This window comes from Dermacentor albipictus, chromosome 2 (assembly GCF_038994185.2).
Source record: "Dermacentor albipictus isolate Rhodes 1998 colony chromosome 2, USDA_Dalb.pri_finalv2, whole genome shotgun sequence".
In the NCBI taxonomy this organism is placed as follows: Eukaryota; Metazoa; Arthropoda; class Arachnida; order Ixodida; family Ixodidae; genus Dermacentor; species Dermacentor albipictus.
This window is the reverse complement of record NC_091822.1, coordinates 179,737,218-179,756,177: the sequence shown is the minus strand read 5'-3', so window position 1 is coordinate 179,756,177 and position 18,960 is coordinate 179,737,218. Positions and strand designations below refer to the sequence as shown.

The 18,960-nt window shown below is 45.6% G+C and overlaps 1 protein-coding gene across 1 annotated transcript in view; it reads left to right on the top strand.

The window, feature by feature from the left end:
- Positions 1-16,364, top strand: part of LOC139056351 (centrosomal protein of 104 kDa) — a 54,394-nt gene extending 38,030 nt beyond the window's left edge. Inside the window, exons 12-23 of the mRNA XM_070534520.1 lie at positions 1,371-1,473; positions 2,946-3,113; positions 3,890-3,951; positions 5,516-5,588; positions 6,517-6,582; positions 6,904-7,028; positions 7,981-8,194; positions 9,711-9,883; positions 10,796-10,904; positions 11,428-11,566; positions 13,090-13,239; positions 15,896-16,364. Of these exons, the coding sequence (XP_070390621.1) occupies positions 1,371-1,473; positions 2,946-3,113; positions 3,890-3,951; positions 5,516-5,588; positions 6,517-6,582; positions 6,904-7,028; positions 7,981-8,194; positions 9,711-9,883; positions 10,796-10,904; positions 11,428-11,566; positions 13,090-13,239; positions 15,896-16,092 (1,579 nt within the window). The 3' untranslated portion in view covers positions 16,093-16,364. The remainder of the gene's footprint in view (positions 1-1,370; positions 1,474-2,945; positions 3,114-3,889; positions 3,952-5,515; positions 5,589-6,516; positions 6,583-6,903; positions 7,029-7,980; positions 8,195-9,710; positions 9,884-10,795; positions 10,905-11,427; positions 11,567-13,089; positions 13,240-15,895) is intronic.
- The last annotated feature ends 2,596 nt before the right edge of the window (positions 16,365-18,960 follow it).

Here is an 18,960-nt window from a genome sequence, read left to right as displayed (position 1 = left end):
GCATGACATTTTCGGAGAGATATAGAAAGAGACACTGAAGAGAGGAAAAGCAGGGAGATTAACAAGACGCACATCTGGGTTGCTATGCTGCACTGGGGAAAGCATATATATGAAAGAAGAGAGAGAGAGAGCACAGGTTCACGCACATTTGAAGGTGTGTGACGAGTCTATAAGTGGTCGCCGATACTCGTCCACTTGAAATACTTCAACAACGCTCGCATGGCTTTCTGTGCCATCGACGCGCTCAGCCACGATCCAAGGATCTTCATTTCCTAAAATGGTTTTCAGTTCAGCCAGTTTAATGTACGTTCCGGATAGATTCACGCTAGACGTCGTTCCGGGGACAGAGACAGACACAAAATGTGTCCAACAGATGCTTTTGTTTCACAGCAGTCGCACGTGGGCGCGTCCACCATTCGGATGCGGGCGGAACGAGCAGCCCTTTGTAAATGTCACCTCGAGTCATAGGCGGCACAAAATACTCATGGGCCCTTATACACAAGGCTTCTTCCCTACCCGATCACTGTGCAAGTTCGACAATCCCGCAGCAGTCTTTTTGTTATTAAGTCGATTACAGTCGTGATTAAGTCGAATGAGGCAGCGCTCTTATTACGCAGGGGAAGTTCCGCAAAAGCTAGCAGCAAATCTTAGTCGCCACGTGGTCAGGACTCCATATGGCCGCGAATTTCTTCAGCAAAATTATACCGCATACCACGACTTTTCTGGCAATTTACAATTAACCGCATGTCCGCCTACAGTCAAGGAAGGAAGGAAGGATGGAAAACAAGAAGTGAAAGCCAGAGAAGTAGTAACTTAGCGCAATAGAAACCATAGGGAAAAGAAAGGTGGACAAAGACAAGCGCTGTCTTTGTCCACCTTTCTTGTCTCTGTGGTTTTTATCATGATAAGCTACTACTTCAATTATGGAAAACCAACTAGCCCAACAATCAACTCTTCTAAAGCCAGAGAGGCAAACCAGATTAAGTGTCCGTTAGGCTACTCTGCACAGAGGGATGGGGTAATCGCAAAAAGTATAAGAAAGCAAGAGAAGATTAGAAAAAGAAAGAAAAGGAACGCATCAGTTCACACATTCTATAGTTTTTAATGAGTCCTGTTTCCTTTAAAAAAGCACACTAGTGCTTTTAGAGCAGGGCTGTACCCAGAGTCCAAGAAATCTGCATTCCATAAGGGGATGGTTATCAAGCAAGAGATCCTTTATTTCTATACCCCACCTATTCACTGTCTTTACAGCAACGTTAAAGCTGAATCGAGTATGAGCACCTGAGCAATCAAAACTATGCTGTGAGAAAAATAAAGGGTTAGCTTTCTGTTTTTGTTCCCCTTCTTCTTCCGGACACTTTCTGCTCCAGGGTGGAAAGCGAAGAAGACGGCAAAGAATTGGTCTTGGGTCGGATGTCGTTGAGGGACCGCCAAGAGGCTGCTCTTCCTATTGAAGTCTTTGGACTACGGCTGGTAAGCTTAAGCTCAGCAGCGCTACCTGCATATATACTTGCGCGTACGCAGAACCGGTAGCGATAGAACAACTATTACGAATTGTCATTTGCGGCCACGGCGGCCGCATTTCGATGGGGGCGAAATGCCAAAACGCCCGTGTACTTAGATTTAGGTGCACGTTAAGAACCCCAGGTGGTCCAAATTTCCGGAGTCCTCCACTACGGCGTGTCTCATAATCAGAAAGTGGTTTTGGCATGCAAAACCCCATAATTATTATTATTAATTGTCATTTGCATGGATATATGTTCACTGCTCACTGATTCCTGTCACGTACGTGCGATTGCGCATGCTGAACATCATATCTATGCTTTATACACGATCTAAAGATGAGGTGAAGCGATGCACACTTTCGTTGCACAATTATGCGCTGTAACATCACCATACTGCTTGAAGGCGAAGATGGGCTAACAACCACATAAGGCAACGGTAACACAAGACAGCGAAGTGCACAGGACAGGACAGCGTCTGCCCGTGTACTTTTCTGTCTTGTGTTGTCATTTATTTGTCCATTTAGCGCTGCTATTACTACGAAGGTCAACCAGCTTGCCCAGTTTTACACTTTATTGCAGTTCCTAAGGCTTCACCTCACCCCTAGCCTCCAATTCGGTCTGAAGATCTTACTTAAGCATCTTGCTACTCTTTATGTATGTAATGCGTTATGACTTCAAGTATGCTAGAGACGTGGGAGAATGCCAATATACAGGGTGCACCAACTATCATGCACCAAATAAAAACTAAGATGGACCATTTTATGCGAATACAATCAAAAACATTTTGTTCACGGTCGAGTTGGCATCAGGCAGCAACTTTCTCTTGATGACAATCAATTACTTAATCACGAATAATTATCTAACTCATGTATCACAATTTTAACCGTCGAGGTGTCGATCTAAGAGTTGTAGGCAATTGGAAGAAATATCTAACTGGTGTGTTTTCAGAGAGATGCTAAGTAGGTGCTTACTTTTTCGGCTGTCACGCAATCCCAGAATAAATATGGGGGAAGCCGGGAGATGGAAATTCAAGACGATGAGCAAAACGAAAACAAGGTAAAAGCGGGAGCCACCGTTTCGACAAGCCGACTTATCTTGTCCACTTGTCGAAACATTGGCTTCCGCTTTTACCTTGTTCTCATTTTGCTCACAATCACAGATTGTCACACAATGCCTCAGAGCGCTAGCTGCAGCAAAGAAAGGATTCTGAAAACTCGTTCGATTTGCTTTTATGTTTTTCCTGGGAGGGGGGTAGGTCTTGTTACTGTTGGACGTAACGTATGCGAAAGACGATGATAAGTTTGACTCTTATTCACGCGTTCTGCATGCACTGCCTGATGATGGCGTTGAAATTATTTCCCGTCATTTCCCTGGCTTGCATGTGCACTGCGACAGAAAATATCTACAAGTTGTCGAAAGCAGACGCTGGTGCGTGCGCAGGTGCAGAAGCTGTACTCCAAGAACTTCATTCAGCGAGAGGAGGCCTTCAAGGAAATTCAGCGATTCCTGGAGCGGTACAACTCGCGCCGCAGCCGCCACTCAGCCGAAGACGTGCTCAAGGCCGTGACCTTTCTGCTTCGGAGAGGGGCCCGGGACAAGGTGCTCTCGGTGAGGCACTCGCGCTACGAACGGAACCATGCAATGACAACGTCGCAGCTGCACACGTTTATTTATGAGTTCCATGGGGCGAGGACTCGACCACTCGCGTATGAATGAAACAGAGCGTTAACGGGGATGAGGGGGGGGGGGGGTAACGTTAACGCCATCGCTTTGTCAAGGTACCGACGGCGCATGCGCGACCCGCGCGCGGGTGGTTACGCGGTTTTCAGAGGCGCGAGCGACGCGCAATGCGCTTGCCTGCAAAACCACGTAGCAAAAGCCCCGTCACGCTACGCTCAACCGACTCTGCGGTGGAGTCAAGGCAGCGTGCTGCCTCCCGTTGTTGGCGTGAGCATTGTGCTCGCACCAGTTGTAGCGTTCCTGCTCAGCAGCTGGGGGCTGACCACACCGTAATGCATATGCACCGGCCTGAACGGAATAGACAATAAACGTAAAGCTAAAGCTATTCAAACCTTTGATTGGGACTGGTTGTCTTACTCTATCGGGCAAGGGTGGGAGGCTCCACTCCTTAGTTAAGCAGCACGGCTTCACTGTTCTTATAGACTCCCACAACCCTAATCACCTCGGTAATAGCCACCGTTAGCCAAGAGTCGTGCACTGAAATTACCTTGCGTCGCGGTCCCCTAGCTGCATCTTGGACGAATCTTGGTGAGCTTTATGGTCGATAAAAATAAAACTAGCAGTTGGGACAAACAGCCAGTTTTGCTGCCAACCACTTTCGGCTCTGCCACGTGACGCTTATCTTTATTGTTTCTCTTTTGCAGGTGTTTATACAGGCCTTGAATTTGATGCAGACATTGTTCACGCGGTTCACAATTGTCCAGCGGTGAGTGTGTATCGTGATTTATAGGCAAAAAAATAAAGTTCAGGGACAAGAAACGCGAAGTCATAAATATTATGCGTTCAAGATAGTTGTCTAGCTACTTTGTGCATCGTCCATCATCCATGATATGATACCACTTCTCTTCAGACGCCTCCCATTGTACGTTCAGCTTTTTATCTAAACGTCATGAACAACTCAGCTGCTTCTGCTAAAAGTGTTTTATGCGTGAAAGAACTAATGTATTTTTTCATTCTATTTCTGCTCTCTCTGTTGATAAGATATAACGCCGCACCAATTTATCGTAATCGAGTAGCTACCTCGCGTGCGGAAATAAGCACATGTAGAGGTGTTTATCACACGTGTTGCAGCAGCACTAGCATAACCAATGTAAACGTCAATCATATATGAAGACAACAAACGATGGAAAAAGGAAAGCATAGTGGAAATTAGTGTTACACTAAAATGTAAAAATGATAACGTATGAATGACTTACAGACTTTCAGTTCCTTGTTATTTACACAAAGTTTGAAATTAATGCGTGGGCCCATAACCCAAGGCTAGATTGGGTCCAAAAACACTTTTTTCAAACAAATATGCATGAACTCGTATGTACAGTAATCATTTATCAAAGCAGCAGTCCAGCAAATCATCAGCAATCAAATATACAATCAAATATGCGTTCTGGGTACGTACAGTACACACGCTGACAAATTAAAATGTTAGACAAAGGAAAACAAATATACATGAAAACATGCAAATGCGTTACGTATCTTAAATCTTTGTTTATGTCGGATACCTGCTAAGTGATCCAAATAGTGTTCTTCTAATGCGTTAGCAAAATGAGGTGACATTTTTATAACGAAAAGAATCGCGTTCCAGATTTTAATGCCAGATAATTGCAGTAGACGCCCACTGCATACATAATCAGTGACAGGCATCTTCAATTTTCGTGAGAGGTCGAATGGTGGAATCTGTGGTTTGTAGAACAAATGCTTGCTAGCTTTGATATGCTTAGAGTTGGTTATGATTCTCACAACACGGTTTCCCAGTTGCCTTACCGGGTCCGGAGAAGTTCAGGCAATGGCGGGTTTTCTTCTAATTGTGAGGTTAGCTTTTTGCGCATGCTGATTTTTTTTCTTCGCAGCGTCTTGCCATTCATGTGAAGGGCAATATTTCCTGAACTGATGCTGTTGTAATAATTATTGTTCCGTTGTAAGTCTGTACGTTTGACTGATTTTGCTTCGACACATATTTGATTTTATAGAATCGACGTAGTATGGCCCCAACGCACACGGATCCTACATTATACTTTTACTTTAGAAAAGAATACGACAGTTGTTCGACATATACCACCAGCTTTTGTTATTATTCCGGCTTACCCCTTTGCTTTCCGCACGCCATCGACAGAAGGAATAAGGACGAATACATGCAGTTTTGCGTGGTTCCTCGTGTGACAATTTGTGTGAGAAAAATAGCGAAGTAGATCAATACGATGTCCTGGCAATCAGCGCTTGCCGAACTTTTGTTGCAACTATAAAATTTCTGTGAAATATCACGTTTGTTTCAGAATATCGAAAGGAGACGTGACCGCTGCTATAAACAAGACTGTTCCGCGGATTCTCTACCGCACAGGTGACACCGTAAGTGCATTTGTACAATGGCCTGGATAAGCTGTGGTACTATAATAAAATATGCTAAACGAAAAAAAAAGAGTGATGCATCTTAAGCCTTGATCCCGTCATCGCGTGAACTCCAGCTCCCGTCACCGTGAGGTGTGGTTTAAAATCGATGTGTGAGACAGACATGGACGGGGATAAAGTGTGGTCCTGATACTTCAAAGATGGGATCAATTCTAACAACGAATTGAAGCCATCTGAAATAATGTCTGGGCTTCCGGGAACGTTGCAGGAGCCTGACTCTTGCAACGGATTCATGTATGCGAATCCGTTTCCGAATGTGTACATAAATACAATTCAGCCAGATTCTTGTGCACGAGCCTGGCGGAAGCGCAATGCTGGGCAACGACACACAATCCAACAGACTTGTCAAGCGCACTAGAGTGGTGCGCTAAGACTTGCGTTGGCTGCTGGTTAGAGACACCTTTCTTCGAGCATGCATTGTCAGATCGGTTGGTCGCCCTTTGCTAGATATTCTCATTGTAAAACTAACTTTCACTGCTTCTTTTGACCAATGGTAGTACCATGCGGCAAGCGAGCAACATAAGTCGCAAAGATGCATAGCGAAGGCGCGCCAATAAGGCACTGCGTGTTGAAACGGAAAGGAAAGCCTTCCACTTGTGCAGACACCTGTCTTTATAAACGTAACTATGAACGTGTGCAAATTCATTGATATATTTACGCGCTACCATGTCGGCCATGCCTGTGAAACTGCCAATGTCATAGCATACGACTAGTGCTTTCGAAAAGCCTGGAAGATGTGGTCTGAGAAAGGGTCTCTTTCAGTAAGGGACATTAAGGTTTCATAAAAACGTTGGCGCGCAATACGCTTTTTGCACTTTTTGTCAAAGCCTATGATATGCTGTGAAAATTCTTTCTGTCCTTGTTGCAGGCCCCCAGAGTGAAATCTGTAGCCATCGACTTTCTTCTTGAAATGGGCGACTACGAGGATGTTAAGGTAAAAAAGACATAGTCACTCGCTTTTTTCAGTTAAAGCGCCGCTTTTATATATGACCACTAAGACCCAACCTGTAACGTCTGTTGTGATGACTTTGTTGCCAGGCCATCGTTGAGAAATGTTGAATTAACTTTCATTGCGTGCATCTGACCTGTTTACTGCCTTTTTCTCTTTGTGCATAAATACATTAACTACTCATTAAAATATGAACAGGATGAACAAACTATTATTTGTTGTGTTTAAGTGATTGCCATGCAGCCTGCAGTTTTTTTCAAGGCTTGATGACCTTGAGCTGTGCTGGGCTAACTCCTTTTCATGCAGGCTGTTCAAGCAATGCTCCACATCATCCTCCGACCTTTCCCCGAGTCAACAAATCCAAGGCTTGCTCAGGGTCGCTGCGAGCTTGTGGAGCAGCTTGTCGCGAGGTTTCCGCCCTTGAGCCAAAGGTAAAGTAAGCTCAAAACTTGGTTTGCAATTTGGGTCTGTGCAGCGAACTATACAGTAGCTTGTAAAAATTTAGCCAGCGTGTTACACTCCTATAACACGCGAAGGCGAAAATCTGCTTCGCACCTGGTAATGCATTAAGTTATGGGGTCAGACTTCTTGCAAGACATAATTAGCCGCAGTGCGAAGTAAACGTATGGCGCTGTAGGTTGTCCTGACATCTCAACCGCGCGGCGTCCTCTATTGAGAGGACGCAGAGTAGCTGGCTAGAAGAATGTACATCAGGCTGACCTCTCTGCACTTCGTATCGCTAAACCTTTCTCTCTCTCTCTATCTCTCGAAATTATTTGTCGAAGCCCCTGAGGCTTGTAAATAGAGTCTTTCATTAACTTTGACACACGGAATCATGCCCAAAAGGCTAAGGGGTGGCGGCCGTGGAAATATAAGGTTTACGAGGAACGTTCATGCGAGCACTGCCGACTGTATTACTTCTGCAGAATTGAAGTTTCCTTAAGCGATGATGAGCAACAGAATGAGTATAACGAATGAATAGAGCAGGCACAGTATTCTGTAAGAGTCCGCCTAGTGGACTGATTGGCTAGGGCCGCTTGTCTCCTCCTCACTCGTACAGCTGCATCCAATCATCAGCGGCCGAAATGGACAGTCCACTAGGTGGACTCTTACAGAATACCCATGGAGCTTACATCGTCATCTTTTATGAATTGCCAGACAAAATAAATAAGCGGTGAGCTGCTGTTCCAGCATGCAGATATTGTGAAATTCTCTACGGTAAGTTCCTATCTGTTGATGCTTGTATCGTGCCACTATTGCGAAAGATGACATTGTGCTTTTTGTGGTCTTAAATCATACTCCTCTTTGTGCCAAATTGTGAAAAGCAGTTTTACAATGTGCTATGTGGGAGCTGTATTCTTAGCTCACTACATTCTGTTGCAGCGATCCACTGTTCGAGCACATGATGGCGTTTGCCATCCGAGCCCTGTCTCACCCGTCACTACAAGTGCGCGAGGTGGCCGAGCAGATTCTCCTGTCGCTTTACCGGCTGCTGGGCACGCCTGTGCGCCAGTGCCTCGTTCCCGAGTCCACAAAGACCTCTAGGAACTTCACATACAAGAAGGTCTTCGAAGAGTTCGAGAAGATTGACAAGGAGGTAATGCAAGAAGGTTAACTAGTATTACAATACGATCACCTAAAGCGTTCGTTCTTGCGCAGTCCTCTACGTGCTTGATGGTGGTTGACAGTCAATGAAAGACGCAAGCAATGAAGACATACATTTGAGATCTATATACGCATTGCCAGTTTTTATTCTGTTTGCACTCTTTACGAGTGCATTCTTTCTTGCTGTTTGCTGAACAATAATTTACACAAAATTGTTTAAACATTTTTCTACTGCAGGAACAGCTTAGAGCATATAAAGGTTATTTATTAATCGCGGCGAATATATTACGACTGTAAAGAAATTGTACGGATACCATACACTGCGATGATCATTGGACGCGAACCTCCTTTGATGCAGGTGTTTATGCTATGCTAAATACGTTCCCGTTATGTGATGTTACATTAACATAGATAAACTGTAACGTTATGTAAATACAGTCTGTGTAAAAAGTATACGGGTTGTGTTGTCTCTGACCGCGAGGCTGTCTACAGGCCGTTTAAAGGAGTTCCTGTGATATGTCATAAGTATTAACGCCCTGAGAAATGAAAGAAACTCCCGTACGATCACTACCCTGAGGTAGGAGCGCCACGATAACCGCAGTACACAGCCCAACAATATCTATAGTGATAGCATGGAGTAGCCAGCGTATAGGTCTGAGAAAGGCTGTACACGCCATCATTACCTTATGCAGAGGTATCCCCCTCCGTGGTTTCTTAGTGGCTATGGTGTCGGCCTGCTAAGCACGAGGTCGCGGGATCGAATCCGGGCCACGGCGGCCGCATTTCGATGGGAGCGAAATGCGAAAACACCAGTGTGTTTATATTTAGGGGCACCTTAAAGAACCCCAGGTGGTCCAGATTATTCCGGAGTCCCCCACTACGACGTGCCTCATAATTGGGTCGTGGTTCTGGCACGTAAAACATCATAATTTTTATGCGGAGGTGTGTTGATGTCGTGCATTTGATGGCGGCTAGTGTTGAAGCAATACAGGAGAATAAATTCTGTTGACTTCTTTATTCCGTGGACGAAGTGAATGATCGCCACTGCTTCACGTTCGCGCATATTCATACTAGCGACGGCTTCCATCACACTCCTATCACGTAGACACTGTTGGCAGGTATAATCGCAAGTTAGGATTTATGTGCTGACAAATACAAAACGTAACACCTGGCGTTGATGTGCCTACGCTCCTCGTTCCTCGCTCCTCGCCACGTTTTGAATACTGCTAACAGTGTTCATGAGACGCCATGGCGGAAAGAGACACTATCACGTGCAGTAAGGTATATGTGCAGGCAAAGTTCTTTATAGAGGGCGTTTTTGGCTTCGACGTAAATATGTATCGTCGAAGCGCGTATTGCATGGGTGTTTCTTCGACGTTTTCACCCTCAGTGGTCACGAGCAACATGTGTGATGAGCGGAGGTGTGAGTAGAAGTTTCTGGAGCTGAAACTTCTTGCTTGCTTGCTTGGAATTAACTACCACAATGCCCTCCACTTCATTGTGTTCAGCCCGGGAGCGCCCAGCGACCGCCACGGCGGCAGCGGTCAGCGTCGGCTGACAGCCCAAGTTCAGGCTCCGGCCGCCGGGACTTCGTGAAGGAAGTCGCCGCGCCGTCCAGCCGGTCACTCCAGGAGCTACCCAAGGCATCGCAGCAGGATCAATCGACACTCAACTTGGACAAGTGAGCTACCGGACTTAACCGTCCTTCTGTGCATGACCTTCATTATTTCTGCACTAAGAACTTCAGACAGCATGTGGTACAATCGTTAGTGCCCATCATACTGTAAGCTCCTCGTGTTCTCCACAGGGCTGTAGTGTGGTGCCTATCCGCACATAATATTAAGATACTAGCCTAACGCGTACAAGGCGAGGACACATAAAAATGGCCGTGCCCTCTCCAGTTAACCATCCCTCCCCCCCCCCCCCCCCACACACACACACACGGCGCCAACGTAAGGCAAAAACATATTTCTGAAATCAGGTTCATGCTTGAGACGGCTACGTAAGGTATATAACGCAAGCGTATGAAGTTTACTGGGATTCCAGAAGTTTAAAGGCTGACCGCGATTATTTTAGACATGATGATAAATTCAGTGCGATAACGCGGCGGATACGGGCATTGTTATGCGCCGTATAGACATTTCCAGATAACTTAACGAAATGAATGGTTGGTTCACTAATAGCAGGGTCGTTTATTAATGTTTTCGTCGAAAGGCTCTGGTCATAGCGCGGTGAAGAAGCTAAACCCAAGACGGTACAGGAGAAAGAAAGCAGCACACAGAACGTTTGACATGTCTATCTCGTGTGCGAGTTAGCCTGCTCTGTGCTTCTCGGCCAGGTTTACTCGTGATACACTAGACAAGCTTTCCACTGGGCGCTTAGTGTGCCGAGTTGAGCACTGCAGGCAACCAATTCGAATTTTCTGAGGAGACACGCACAATGTTTGCAAGTGTGCAATGTGCACATATCATGTAGTTTTCTACTTTCCCAACGCTTGGCCACGGTCACCAATGATATCTCAGTTGCAAACAGTTGCAATCACAGTCTTTTGTAAAGGTATCTATGCTTTGCTGCTTTGTTCATACTTTCGCAGGATGTGCATGTTCTGTGAAGAAACCAACGAGAAGTTCAACACGGAGACTCTCAACTACCACTACTGGACGGAGTGTCCCATGCTTATGCTCTGCTACAACTGCAAGCAGGCAAGTTGATCGGCATAGTCGAGCAATGCAGAGAGAGTGTATCACTTCATGTCGGCAGTGGATATGTGAGGGAGCTCGGCGTCTGTGGAGATTAGATAAAGTTCCCTGTGCAAACCAATGGCCATGATGTGGTGTATCTATTTGAGACTTTGTTATTATAGAGATGAGAGTGTTAAATAATACAATGCATGTGTGTGTCGTGCTATTATTTACGTGCATAAAGAGTATTAGTCACCACAAGTTTTTGGAAATCAACGTCGGAACACGGCAGAACAAAGCATTCTACAGTCGTCTTCATAGCCATGTGTTCAGATCAATTAACAGATGATAATCAACAAGCCAGGTGTCATTTTTTGGGATGCGCATACGAGATTACCAAGCTTCGCTTTAAGTATATTCTACCTGTGGGAATCCACACTCTTGAGGCAGCATTCACAAATGCTGACAGACCTCCGCAGGCTATTCTCAAGTAATCGCGCGCTCCAACGAGCGTTTGAACTTCCTTGACATTTTTGCCCAACAGGTCGTGGAAATCTCTGGACTCACGAGGCACCTCCTTGAAGAATGTGTCTCTCGCAGTCAATATAGGCTTTGCATCCGCTGCAAGGAAGCTATCGCCAAGACCCGCTTCGAAGGACACGTCAAACTGAAAACATGCGTCCGTAAGTCGTACACCCTTTGATATAGGCTCGTATTCACGACCTTGAAGGAGTACCGTGCACGTTCGGTGCATTTATCAATATCTCTTGGGCTGTTTCCTCACGCTATTGCATTGTTTGGGCTAAGCGCGTGGGGGGGGAGGGGGGGGCACAGGCTTGTCTGCTGTATTAAGCTATGTTCAAGTGGAACATGTCTCATGTCTTATGTTCTATATTACCACCCCTGTAATGGCGTTTTTGGGGGATGACAGTAAAAAGAAAGAAACAAGGAAACAAAGATACAAAGAAATAAAGAAGCAAACAAACAGGATATCGGTGCTGGTCTTGCTAGTGATGTACTAACGTAACTTGCGAGAGTAGCAAGATTGACTATGCACTTACTTCAGTACTCTTGATGAAGCACGAAGGCATTATAGTCATTCAAGACACCGTCGTGATTATCGGCGTGCTTGGCAAGGGCGTTTGAAGCTTTTCTGTTGTTAGACGAAAGTTCGTCCGCTCAGGTAACATGATGAAGTTGCAGCCACTGACCAAGTTCCATCATATTGATGGAACTATTGATACTCTCGTCGGTCGTTTGAATCACAAAAGGTTCCATTAGAAGTCATGTCATCGCATTCTTTTGCTTTGCTATTATAGCAGCGTTTTGCCAATGGATGTGGCGATTGTGATAATCAGCATGCTCTGCAAAGGCATTTGAAGCATTTTTATTTTCGGAGACGTCCATTTTATGCTCCTTTATTCTTCTTGTAATCCTGCATGTTTCGCCGATGCAACTGCAGCTGCAGTCAGCACACGGTCTCTTGTATACAACACCGGGGTAAACCTTGCCGTCCAGCCGGTCTTTCCCATTTACAAGTGGATTTGACAGCTTGCTGGATGACACGAATGCGCTTATGAGATCGTACATTGAGAAGACCGGCTTATAACTTTGCTGACGCCAGGAACATAGACGCCCTCGCATCTTTTAAACAGCCGACCTTGAAACGGCTAAGGATGGAAAATAAGAGTTTAATTTTTTTATTATGCTTCTTTGGGTGTCCTTCCGTGGATAAAGAAAGAAACAAGGATGGAAAATAAGAGTTTAATTTTTTTATTATGCTTCTTTGGGTGTCCTTCCGTGGATAATTCGTGACGAATTGCCTTCAGTTCCTTATTTATTTCGTCTTCATTTGAGCACATGCGTGTGGCTTTTTTTTTTTCGCCGGAGGGAAAAAAATCAGATGCTATATGCAATCACCATCGTACTATTGCCAACGTCGCTCTACAGAACCCCAAACGATGCTGAATAGCTAGCTACTGTCACATGTTTCGCATAACGTCGATAGGGCATGGGGTCCGCATAATTTTTTTATCGGCTTACCTTTCCCGAGAGGAAGGGCGTTTACTTTCTTGAGCTCAACAACAGCAAGCAGCATCACACGTTAACCGTTAAATTAACACGTCGATGCTAGACTTTGCTGCTGTGGTTTTTGAGATTGCAATCTCAATGTGATGCAATTTATGTTACCTGTACTTGAATGCAGTGGCCAAGCCTCCCCATCAGGCCAATCACTGTCCACTTTGCCACCAGAACTTCGCACCAGGTGACGACGCCTGGAAAGTGCACCTCATGAGTGAAGTGGGCTGTGCGTTCAACCCGAGGAGGAGGAACAAGTTCTTCCGGTGGCGTTCCGGTAAGAGGCGAGGATTCATTCCCGATATGGTTTCCGAAACAAGAGGTTTCCGAAACAACCTGACCTCACCGCTTACATGCCAGATAACTTCCTATAAGTATGGTATACAAGGGAATACTCCAGGTGTTTTTGACCAAGCGACAGCGTCGTTTTGATAAACTTGGCATTTCTAATATACTGGTGACGGGCTTTGCAAATTTTTCCCGAAATCGTGTTTAGTTGTCTGCTGCTTGAAGAGAATGTTCCTGTTTGAGGATGTCCAGTTGAACCAAGCCGTGATAGAAGCCTACATATTTCTGCTGCTACACAGTGTCCGAACTGGCCGTATATTTTGCTGGGCTTTCCTCGCCATACAAGCTCTATAGCGGTTGCGTATAATGAACTACCCAACTCAATTTCACAGAACAAGCGAATACACAAGGAAGCTCGCAGCAGCTCAGCATTATCAGCCACCTGGACGGAAGGAGGCTGAGGCAGTCTTTACTCGAGAACGCTATTCATTCTTTGCAGACGTTCTTCCTATAGAAGTCTAAATATGGGGACAGCTTCATGGTGCCGTCAGCGCATCCGATCTTAAGCGCTCATTCACCATATGTATTATGTTGAAGATTGTGAAGAAATATTTGAAAGATTGATTAACGGGGCTTGCCGATGTGCGAAAACAGCTAAAAAATTCATATGGTTGCTCAAGTTGTTCAAGACATCACTTGTACCTTCACCAGAAGCTACATTGGCGAACGCGGTAATTATGTGTCGACGCTCTGTGTAGTGTTTGCCAAGAGCGTTAGTCGCAGAGTAGGTCAAAATAATGGTAAGGGCGGAATTAGCCCCAATATAGTCGAAAAAAATAACCACATTGCACTATATAGGCGCGGAAATAAATCGACCGCGCGGAATTCAAGACACGACCTTAGTAAGGGACACGGACAAGCGCAATGTTCCTTACTACGTCCTTGTCTTGAATTCCGCGCAGCCCATTTATTTCCTCGCAGTATGAACCAACTCGCCCACCCACCGTGGTTGCTCAGTGGCTATGGTGTTGGGCTGCTGAGCACGAGGTCGCGGGATCGAATCCCGGCCACGCGTCGGCCGCATTTCGATGGGGGCGAAATGCGAAAACACCTGTGTGCTTAGATTTAGGTGCACGTTAAAGAACCCCAGGGGGTCCAAATTTCCGGAGTCTTCCACTACGGCGTGCCTCATAATCAGAAAGTGGTTTTGGCACGTAAAACCCCATAATTAAAAGAAAGAACCAACTCGCCCAACAACAAACCTTATTGCACTATATCTGGGATCGGCCAACCTGGCCTCATCGTAAAGAAAAAAGATAGGGTCCTCCAAGTGTCGAAGCTAAAGAAGACAAGGTCGACGCAACTGCGCGTGAAATACGATATGAATAGGATACGAAATGAGCAATACTGAACATGAAGGAGAGTCGGAAAGAGACAAAATAGAGATATATAATCAAGAATTATTCATCGAATTATTTGAGCAATCATGTACGCCAACCTTGCCTTCTTGAGCATCGACACTTGGTCGACCTTGTCATTTTTTTCAACCATGAAGAACACGAACAACAAAAGGTCATATCGTCTGAATACCACCAAAAGAACTAATGCAAGCTTGCTGCACTTGCTGCGACTAGGTGTGGCGTTCACTCGGTGCACTACACCTTATCGGCCGTGCAGACAGTCCAGACTTCGAGGAGTGCGATCTTACCGAGTCTACAGGACACGCTTTGTGCCTCTGCCAGAGATATGCTCTGCCAAGCCCCCCTATATTTGTCACAACATTTGTCCAAGTTCGTCGGTCAACCTCTGTCTGAATAGATTTTATTGGGACCTTGGCGAGACTTTGCAGTTCAAGTTTATTCGCCGCCTTATTCTTCCCCATCATCAACACTTTTCTGTTCTTTTTACTCGATTTCTCTTCCTCAATGCTGAGTAGCCGGTCAGACCTTTGATTCACGCCAACCTCTCAGCTTTCTTTATTTAATAAATTATGTTTCCCGTCTTTCTCAGTGGCATTTAACTGCAACTCTTCTGATGATGGTGATTAAACACCTCTTAAGGACATTCCCTTTGAATCAGTGTGGTGACAGTCACCATTGTGTGAACCCGCCGTGGTTGCTTAGTGGTTCGCGTGTTGGGCAGCTAAGCACAAAATCGCGGAATCGACTCCCGGCCACAGCCGCCGCATTTCGATGGGGGAGAAATGCAAAAACACCCGTGTGCTTATATTTTGGTGCAGGTTAAAGAACCCCAGGTAGCCCAAATTATTCCGGAGTCCCCACTATGGCGTGCCATATAATCAGGTCGTCGTTTTGGCACTTAAAACCCCATAATTTAATTAATTTAAAGCTAACTATGCCTGGTGACGAATTCGTCCTCATCTCTTTCCTGCCTTCTTCGATCAATGCCCCCAACACTTATCTCGACCGCTTGCCACTTCGACCAGCTTTGAAAGACCTCCCTGTCTTTCCTCTCCTTTGTCTCCTCCTCCTTTGAAACCCGGCGCTTCTGGACGGTTCGCTACGGCTCTGGTAATGTGACTATTCCGTTGCAATGTGCTTAGTCTTCTCGGCATTCTTTTCCGTAGCTGACGCGCGATTCACGCCCCCTGGGCGTCTGACTGCCGTGTATGTTCTCTATCGCAGGTTCGGTTTGGGAGCCGGAGTACAGTGTGACCGTGCCGGACAGCATGGCGGGGAAGCTGAAGATCCTGGGTGCGCTGCCGCCCGAGTACCGCCAGTACACGTTGCACCACTCGCGCAGCAAGTCAGAGCCAGCGCCGGCCAAACGCAGCTCTGGCACACAGACCAACGACGAAGACGACGAGCCCAAGGCCCAGTGACGGAAGCCGCGGCGTTAATTATGCAAGACAGCTGCGCGTCCGGACGGCTCGTGGGTCCTATTGTCATATTTGTAGGCTAGATATCTTCAACGGGTGGACAAATTGTGCTCTTTACAGCATTAGCAAGTGAAGCCGTGTGTTGGTTTTTAATGATAAGGTGTCTTACAAAGGAAATCAGGTTAAAGGAAGGATATCGGGCGTGGTGGACGTTCCCCGGCCATGTTTATTCACTGTAGATGGAAGGAAAAGAAAGAAGAGACAGACGGAACAGAGCAGCGGTTTCGTTCTTTTATGGCGACATTAAAACGCGTAGGCACTTTTAACACACCCTGTCGGTGCCGCGGATGGATTAGCCAGGCCAACAGCAGAGAACAACGAATAGGTGACACAACTCGTTCTATTTATCGCCATGCCAACGACCATGCGTCCGCAGTAATCGGTTTTTCTACTTGATCAACAGACACTCCATCTCGTACATTTTCCCGTAGGCACCTCTCCCATTTTGCTTCCGAATCCAATAGCAGCGTTTAGCACACGATGGTTCTTAATACAGACTTGGCGCAACTCTGTACACCTGCTGCTGTGAACGTTGTACACCGCCTTTTGTAATCGTTCACCTTGCCCGTTCGACTACTGCAGTAGAAACAAACGTAGGTCTCATAAGATGATCTAACTGCCATGAAGAATATCGAAGGAAGCATTTTTGCGACGGCGAGCAGCTAAGTATATGTTGTTAGATCAAGTGGTAAAGAGATTCAGATGTCGTGTTCATCTTATCGCGCACAATATTTTAGATGGGTGTCTTATAATAGACGTTGCTGATGAACCACTGATTCCTTCCTTCGGGCCTTCTCAGGAATTGTCTCGACAACACAAGGGCAGCCGTTGCCACGATTCGGCTTGAACCTAAAGAGGCTTTTGCTGCACGTTTTGCTCGACACCCAATTTTTTCTTAGCCAAAAAGGAAAGACGAGTGTAAAAGCAAGAACAATAATATCAACGATTCTACGCACGAGAAATGAACTCCAGTCGTCTTATAGTCGTTTGTGCAGATAATAGGTCGATAGGTGCAGTGTGAGGTTAACGATGCTTAATTTATAAAATAGGGATGTCAACGCATCTTGTAAAAATTAACTCCAAACAGAGAAAATGTTACAAATACCAAGCGTCTTTTGTTAAAATTGTCGCGTTGAGTTGTCCAGGGCCATCACATCAGATCACACAAGGTAAATTCATGTAAGATATTAATTGACGTATCAAATTTATCTGCTTTGTATGTTCTAATGGATGCCACTAAAAGAACCGGGATAGCTGTTCTTGAGGCAGAGCTAAAAATTGTAAACTTCGTGCTGGAAGAATGCTGGAAGAAGAATTTCAGGAAATTCTTTTTAAAAAACCCAGGCCCTAAATTGAAATTCCACATCCAAAAATCACTCGAAATTACCCTTCTCAAATGCAACAACTTTCATTAAAATCGGTCCAGTGGTTATCTCAGAAAAGGGTTTCTGCGTTTTACATTCAATTGAATAGGCCGCAACGGAGTTGGGCCCGGGCTAAAGCTTCCTCTTAAAGAACTGTTGCTGGGCAGGCCATGTGATGTGTACGGCGGATAACTGGTGCACTGCTAGAGTTACAGAATGGGCGCCAAGAGACAGAAAGAGCAGCAGAGGACGTCAAAGAAATAAGTGTTGTGATGAAATTAGAAAAGCTTCAGCGCATACCATGGGGTCAGATGATGGTCACGTCGACGTCTTGCGTGAAAGGAACCCCTTGTTCAGGTGTTCCATGTGCCGAATGGGCGGCACTGTGTGAATGTCATGATGCCTTCGAACTTATTGTTTCATACAATAGGTTCAAAGCTGACGCTTGAACTATCCCATAACAAGAGAGAAGCCATCAATACTGCGCATCTCCAGGTGCAATCGCTCACACCATTTTTATGTTCTGTCTGAAATGGTGAGCGTGCAACCGACATTTCAGTATTCGTCGTTTTCGCCCACTACTGCTTTTCAAAGAAAGTGTAGCCAGGACTTATTGCCCATTTTTTGTCTCTATCTTCGTATTAAAGAAGTATCATCGAAGACCACGGCCTTTGTTTTATATATTGCCGGATAGCAGGATGTACTTCTGTCACTATCTTCATATAACAGAAGTACCATCGAAAACCATAGGCTTCATGTTAGAAACTTCATGTTACAAAAGCACCATCGAAGAACATGGCCTTTGTTCCATACATTGCGGGAAAGCAGGAGGTATGTTTGTCACTAGCTTCATATTGTAGAAGTACCATCGAGGACCACGGCCTTTGTTCCATACATTGAGAGAAAGCAGGAGATATTTTTGTCCCCGTCTTGATATAAAGAAGTGCCATCGAATACCACGGCCTTTGTTCTATATATTGCGGGAAAGCAGGAGGTATTTCTGTCATTATGTTGATATAACAGAAGTACCATCAAAAACCATAGGCTATTAACTTCATATTAGAAAAGTACCATCGAAGAACATGGCCTTTGTTCCATACATTGCGGGAAAGCAGGAGGTAGGTTTGTCACTAGCTTCATATTACAGAAGTACCATCGACGACCGCGGCCTTTGTTTCATACATTGAGAGAAAACAAGAGGTATTTTTTCCCTGTCTTGTAGAAATGACGAATGGGACACTCCCTATACAAGCCATTCGAATCCTGGGTCGCTCACTAGAATGGACCCACGGTATTGTCTGGTGCCCCGGGCCCGAAGGCCTGCGGGGCAATGAAGAGGCGGACTGCGCTGCTCGAGGTCTCACTAGCCGTCCGGCAGATCACACCGTTCTTCAGCCCCCGACATTCTGACGAGCGACCCACGAGTTATGAACGACAAGTCAACAAA